Raw genomic sequence first — 7,494 nt, forward strand, 5'->3', positions numbered from 1 at the left:
AAGCCTAGAGCAGCATGCATGCCTCAGACATGCATGGCAAACACATGCCCAGCATTACAATACCAGCACACAGATGTTTGGAGTTGCTTCTCCATCTTAGAAGGGATTCAAATCCATGCCGATACTCTATCAGATATGCTGGCATAATATAAAAAGGGGTCTCAGTCTCTCATGCCAAAACTAAGCGTTTCTAAGCGTTAAAATTTATTTCACCAGAAAATAAACAAATTTATCCAGTCAATGGGGTGGTCTCCTTGGAAAGAGGAACTTGGACATTCCTGGACCATTTAAAGTATATTTCATATAAAACATATGCAGTTAGCCTTTGGAGTTTGAATTCTTGCATCTGCATCTCTGCATGCCTCCATGATGTCTACTCTCATATATCACACATTGAAATAATTTTAAAGAATTGCTTTGATTTAGGACACTTGGCTAGGAATGGAAGTCACAGACCCTGGTCCCCTCTCTGATTAAGAACAATTGTCACAGGTCAGCCCAAATGTTCATCTAGCCCAGAGTCCTGTCTCCAACAGTAAGCAAACAACGGATGATCTAGAAAGAGTAGGACAGGAAAAGCATGTAATGATACTTTCACAAAAATGTTACTAGCCTAGCAAATCTAAGAAAGAGATAGCAACTTTTTATGGAACAACCTTCAGTGGATTTATCTTACATGAATTTTCCAGTTCTTCTTCAAGCTCATGTAAAATTTTAACACCATCAACATCCTGTGACAATGAATTGCAGTATTTAATTATGTGCTGTGTGAAGTATCCCCTCTTTCTGTTTGCTTTGAACCTTTTTGATGACTCCCAGTTCTTGTATTAAGAGATAGAATGCGCAAGTGTGCCTTAGTGCAGGAATTGTACCTAAGAGGTTAAAAACACAGGTGTCCGCTTATCTCTTACACAAAAATTGTGGATGGAGATCCTCAAGGTTGGTATGAGAAGCAGCTGAAGGAGGGAGTCTTACAGCAGCAAGACGGCCGTGTTTTGGCTAGAGAAGGTGGAATAAACACAGAATTTTGGTTTCTACACAGAATTTTGAAGGCCACGGTGCCCAGAATGAGATATTTTGCTTCATTATCCATGAAATGAGTATTCAAGTTGACACCCCTAAGTATGCTAATGAGATAAAAGGAGTACATGCTAAACATATATGACCATAGTACTCAACTCTCCACCCAAATCATGTAAACGTCCTCCCAGGGAGGTAACAGCTAAGATTGGGGTATAAAGACATTGAGGAAGTTACCCCTGATGCGGGGGAGAGAAGAAATTGAAGACCTCAAAAAGGCAGTCAACAGGCTGTGGTCCTTCTCCTCCACCCAAGACAGGGATGCCTTCTTGGTAAGCAATTCCAGTTTCACCCTTTTGGTGAGAATACCCAGGATAGTATTTTGCTAGCATTATAATTATAATCACAGTCCTATATTAGTGCTTTTGCCGAGAGTGCATTTATCAATGGCAATTCCAAACTCTTTAAATCTGTCACTTTAATAAACTTTCTATTGGTTTCAACTTTGCAAAACTAAGCCAGTGCAAGTCCTCTGGGGGCTCTGACAGGCAAACGCTGACTCTGGTATGTGGCTACATATATAATCCCTTAGCCACGAACTGTTGACCAAGTCTGGGACTAAGACTGGACCTAGCCGCACCCAGGCTCCTCTCTGAGAAGGAGTTTAGAAAGCAGGAGGGTCCTTTCTGAACCTTATGACTCAACGGGAGGGCCTCCCTCAGCCACACATCAGACTTTGTCTTTTACATGACACTTAGTCACCTTCTCCAGGCCTCTCATGATTTTATAAATTTGTGTCATATATCTCTCTGTATATCCTTGCTTTCCATGCTGAAGAGTCTTAGTCTATTGAATTGCTACTTGTACAGAAGATGTACCTTTGATTATCCCATCTGATTCTCTCTGTATCCTGTCAGTTTTAATATATGTGTTTTCAGGTGTGAGGAACTTGCAGAACTTCTTGTTGCATTCCAGTTTACTTAGAATGTAAACAGGAACATGATATTTTCTGTCGTGTTCTCCATTCCTTCCCTAGTAATTTTGCTTTTCTCACAGCTAATGGCTGTTAAGCCAACATTTTCGTAGAGCTATCTACCATAACTTCATGAGAATCCTAAGTTCAGGACCTATTGTTATGTATACGTAATCAGGATTATTTTGTCCATGAATATCAGTTTGCGTATATCAATAATTAATTTCACCTTCCATTTTATTATCCTGTAACTCAGTGTGGATGTCTTTTGGCAACTTCCAATTTGTCAGCTATTCTTTTTTATTAGTCTGAATGACTTAGTATTAATAAACATTTGTCACTTGCCTATCCATAACTCACCTTTTACATACCACGACTGTGAATTTCTGGGACACCCAACACCGGTCCACGTGGCACTCTGCTGTGAAAATTTGCCATTTATTCCTATCCTTTCCTTCTTGACTTGCATGCCCAATGGACTCAGATACATAAAGTGGTGCTGTGGTCAGGAATAGTTTCCCATAGGTAGAAATAATAATCATTACATTAGCTAGCCACAATAAGTCAGAAGCATACTGGTGTGGGATCAATGCTTTTTCTTAGGCCTCTGTTCTTCTAACACTAACTTTTACTTTACTACCTTTGGCAATCTAATGATATGAAGATTAAGCTTGCTTGCCCTGTTTGTCTCTCTTTCTTCTGTTTACAATCTGCTTTAATCTGAGGGCAAGCATTTTCTGCGTGAGGTGTACTGGTATAGAAGACTGACAAAATCTTGTAGTTCGTACAAGACTGTTTTTCCATTAGATTTGTCAAGTGAAAATCTTACCCTTCACCAGTTTACACCTGCTTTTCTGCTTGGAAGAAAGGATGCGATTTCATTTCTCTACATCTTGTAGCATCATCTGTTTTTAAGCAGCATTGGAATTGGTTTTGTTCATATATTCAGATTATTGGTTGTTGATACAAAATTTGTGTAACATGGCAAAGGCTATGTTTAGAGGCTATGTTTATTTTCCTTAAAAATAAGGAAAAAAAATGTATAAACTAGTTAGAAAATATTTCTCAAATAGTTAATTTTCCCGTTCCCTCTGACAGTCTGAAATTACCAGGTTCTCTCTTTCTAATAATTTTCACCGTCCGAGCTACGAAACAGAGCACCGCCTTTTGGTCACACAAAGCGTAGGCAACTGCCTTGGGAGTTACACTAACCCCTCTGGGCGAGTGACCCGTGGCCTGAGCTCCCGGCTGCCCTAAGCTGCCGCTGATGAGGAAAGCCTCCTGCGAACACCGCGTATTTACCCGCAGACCGCTGTCCGAGCCGTCACCCCCGCAGCGTCTCCCCCCAGGCGCGGGGTCAGAGTCCGACCCTCAGCTCCACCTCGGCCGCAGAGCCAGACACCTTCTCACGTCGCGACACACTCCTGCTCTGAGCGCCCTGCCTCGACAGCCGGACTCTGTCGCGATAGCTGCCCCGACTCCCGGCCGCCGCCCGCTCCCTGCCCGGGGCCGCCGGAGGGCGAACGGTGGCGGCCCCTCTGCCCGCAGCTCGCCGTGGCGCCCAGCGCCGCCGAGCGATGCTTACCGGACCGGCCTCCTTATACCAAATAAGAGTTTTCCCGCGGTGAAATTTAGAAGGTTATCCAGAATCTTAAAACTGTCCAGAATCTTCTGAATAATTCCCAGGAGGATTCCTTCTATTCCTGCTCCGGACTTCCTATTGCCGCTTAGACTGATGTGAGGGGGAAACTCATCTTCCCTAATATGCTTTGGAGCCCTAGAGAGCAACCACATCGAGAGCGCTGGAAGGTATTTAAATACATCGAGCTGTATAAAACTAGCGCTATTCGCGATTTATCTGGGGGACTGCTTTCTGTATAAGCAACTAGTTTTTAGCAGCAGAAATATCGACTTGGCTCCCTGCCCAAAATGGGAGGCAGTGGAGTAAAGAAAATGTGAAGTGCTTTTTTAATCATTTCTTTTGGGTGTGGAATTTCTGCTCAGTTTATCTGCCTGCAAAACTTCTGAGTCAATTCCCCTTCCACTCCGATTTCCAAACCGTGATACCAATCTGTCCCTTATTAGCATCACATCATTAATACTATTTTTCAGCGCTGGGAACGTTATAATTTTGGAAATTACGGTTTAACCCCTCTCTGAAGCAGAGAAAACAACTGGAAATTCAAGTAGTCGAACAGACCCACGAATGTGCGTGGGGAAAACTTTGGACAGCCGGCACATGAAGACATGTTTTTCCTAGCAATAGTTTATCTGGCAGGAGGCCTACCAAGAAGGACGACCCTAACACAGGGTAGGGTCTGGGACTGCGACCTGGCCTCTAGGGGAACGGTAGGTCCGCGGGCATGAGGCGGGTAAAAAACCCACACAGCGGCTGGGATCCAGCACCCACCGAAAACAGCGGCAAAACTGCAATTCCCTTCGGTGGGATCTGGATCCGAGCCGGTGCTCCCTCCTCAGATCCGACCGCCGGCGCTTCGCCCTTGAGCTGCGGGTGGCGGCGAGTGAAAGCGTCGCTGCAGCAGTCGATTTACCTCTGAGAGGTTTCTATCCGTTTTCCTCACCTTGCTTTGTCGCCCAGAAAACTTTGGGGTACTTCTGTCATCTTGGGGGGACCGGAGTGCGAACCCACGCTACGAGCACTCATTTCTTAACCAGTGTGAAAGACGAGTATTTTAAACAGGAGCACCAGCAGAAGCAAATTAATAGATGGGCTTTAATGAGCATCGGTTTACAGGAGGGCAGACAGGGTACGGCAGCAATTACTCACAAACCGGCCGGGACTCATCAGCCAGCGCATCGCTCTCTCACTTGTGATCCCTCTGTTTTACACAAACCTCTCGTCTGTTGCAAGGTTGTTTTCAGTAAAGTGCTTTTCCGGAATAATTTTTCAATCTTTTTTTCTGTTGGCTTTTCCGCCCACCCCCCACCCCACCCCACCCCCAGCAAGTTTTAGTGTTCACACTCACGTGGAAGAAACGCCAAGCAACACATACAAAATAGCGGTATCCGTGAGCGGTGAAAGGTGATGTGAAAAGTAACATCTACGAATAGCCGGGCTGTTTTTATTTTAATGAGAAACTAGGGAGTTCGGATGCCCGCGCACAGCTTGAGCGGCCGGGTCACACTTAAGTCCCTCCTAAGGTTTGCCCTCCGGTGTGAAATAGCGGGATGGACTGTAAAAGTGTGAGGGAGAAGGACAAGTGATCGTTAGTTAAAGGAGTCCTTCGACGTCAGTGCCGTTGTGATTTAAATTCCCACTAATTAATGGCGCTATTTAAAGCTTACTCTTTGAACAGTGAGCATTATACGTCCTGAGGCCCCGCAGCTAGCCAAGGTCCAAGGTAACCGCTTTGCCCACCTCTTTATAAGCAAGACGTACAGGACAACGGGGCAAAAGTTTCCCGTCCCGTTGAGGAATGGAAGAAGCAGGGTTTATTGGGATTTTACCCTTCTGCCCCCCCCCCCCCCCCCCACCGCCAGCCGCCGACAGACTTCAGCCTCTCTCCCACCGGGCCCCGAGTTTCGCGGGACCTCCCGGCCGGCCGCCCCGGGACGGGGGCTCGGCGGGGAGCCCGGTCCGCACGGCCGCCCTGTGCCGCAGGCTGTCGGCGTAGAGGGGAGACCTTCCCTCCCGGCCCCTTCCTCCGAGCCAGCCCCTTTGGCCCCGGCTACGACTTTTCACATCACCTCTCCGCCACTAACGATATTTAACGACGATAAAAGCTCTTACCTGCGACCTGGCTCTCAAATACTCTGATTGTACACAATATAAACACAGACACCAGCAAGGGTATAGTCATGAGATCGATCGGGTTTCCGAGCCGTACGCATGCCCTGGACCCCCGTATCCTCTCCCCTGGGAGCCTGGGGGCCCCTCTCCCCCCGACCCCCCGCCCTTTAGGAGTGCACCAGGACGGAGTGGAGGGAGCCCTTGCCCTCGGGAGCGTTGTTCGCGGCCTGTTCCAGCAGCGAAGCAGCGCCCGGGGAAGCGGCGGGGCAGATCTGCGAAGCGGCGACCGTCAGAGCGGGGATGGCCGAGGCGGCGGGCATCGCTGGCGCCGGCTTGATGGGCACCGGGACGGCGGGCATGGTCTGTGCCGGCGGGTGGCAGAGCGCCTTTACGGGCACCCCGAAGGGTCCGTAGTCGGGGGACACGGGCACGCCGGCCACGGAGTCCATCATCCCCACGTGCGGCCACATGGAGCTCACCACGCTGCTGAGCTGGCTGGGCACCGGGTAGCCCAGGTGGTGCATCACCGAGGCCAGCGGCAGCCCGCCGGCCTGCAGCACGCCCTTGTAATCTCTGCCGATGATGTTCTCGATGGCGAAGGGATGCTTGAAGCCCGAGGGCTGGCTGCTCCCGTAGGGCGAGAACTGCGGCAGCCTCCCCACGGCGGCGGCGGCCGCGGCGGCGGCCACAGCCGCCTCGGAGCCCGCCAGCCCCGGCACCTTGCCCGGTGGAGGCGGCGGCGGCGGCGGCGGGTGCGGGTGGAAGTAGTGCACCATGTGCGGGGCGGGCGCCGGGGGCTTGCCGGGGCCGCCGCCCCCCGCCCCACCGCCCGGCCCGCCGCCGCCGGGCAGGTGATGCTCGGGGCGCAGGACCTTGAAGCGCTTACGGCGGCGGAGGAAGCTGCCGTTTTCAAACATGTCCCCGCAGTCCGGATGCAGCGCCCAGAAGCTGCCCTTGCCCGGCTGGTCGGGGCGGCGCGGGATTTTGATGAAGCAGTCGTTGAAGGAGAGATTGTGGCGGAGGGAGTTCTGCCAGCGCTGCGTGTGCTCCCGGTAGTAGGGAAACCGCTCCATGATGAACTTGTAGATGTCGCTCAGGGGCAGCATCTTCTCGGCCGAGTGCTGGATGGCCATGGCCGTCAGGGAGATGTAGGAGTAGGGCGGCTTCTGGTCGCTGTACGAGCTCTTCCCCGGCCTGGGCATCGCCGCCCCGCCGCAGCCCACCCGCGGCCGCACGACCCCGCCGCACCGGGCGTCGCTCTCCCCCGCGCACGGCAGGCTCGGGATGCCGGGGACGGCGCTGCTCTGCCCCGCCGCCGCCTTTACATCCTGGGCGCCACCCGCCTGGCCCACGCGTGACCGCGGGCTGCGCTTGCCTCGCCGCCCCGCCGCTTGCCGGAGAGGTGGCTGCCGCCCAGGCCGCGAGGCCCCGGAGGGTACGGGGCGGAGGCAGGTCCTGGCCCCCGCTGGTGTCCCCGCTTTCCTGCCGGAGGCTGCCGAGTCTCTCGGGCTTCCCCGCTGCCGCCCGGCACACTCTGCTGGAGTTGGTGCTTCACACGCACCGAGAGCTCGGGAGCACGAAATTGCCCCGGACTTCTGCAGAGACGGAGAAGAAGGAAATAAAAACGCCCCTCTCACCACTCAGTTCAATGTCCCCTTAAAAGTTTGCGGCTGGCGGCGGAGGGGAGCGCCGGGAGCCGGCGGGGGGAGGAGAGGAGGCGAGCGGGGCGGCGGCTGCCGTGGCAGTGGCG

General features: G+C 51.7%; 1 protein-coding gene across 2 annotated transcripts; it reads right to left on the reverse strand.

The window, feature by feature from the left end:
• Window positions 1–5,911: 5,911 nt before the first annotated feature.
• Window positions 5,912–6,946, reverse strand: FOXB2 (forkhead box B2). 2 transcript variants are annotated; one of them, XM_075740655.1, is made up of 2 exons: window positions 6,589–6,946; window positions 5,912–6,477 (listed from the first exon to the last, which is right to left on the reverse strand). In XM_075740655.1, the coding sequence occupies exons 1-2, from the start codon at window positions 6,944–6,946 to the stop codon at window positions 5,912–5,914; spliced, it is 924 nt and encodes a 307-aa protein (XP_075596770.1). The 2 variants fall into 2 exon arrangements, with proteins under 2 accessions (XP_075596770.1, XP_075596768.1); XM_075740653.1 differs by having other exon boundaries at window positions 5,912–6,946.
• Between the last annotated feature and the right edge of the window lie 548 nt (window positions 6,947–7,494).

The sequence above is a fragment of the Balearica regulorum genome, chromosome Z (genome assembly GCF_011004875.1).
Source record: "Balearica regulorum gibbericeps isolate bBalReg1 chromosome Z, bBalReg1.pri, whole genome shotgun sequence".
Classification (NCBI taxonomy): domain Eukaryota; kingdom Metazoa; phylum Chordata; class Aves; order Gruiformes; family Gruidae; genus Balearica; species Balearica regulorum.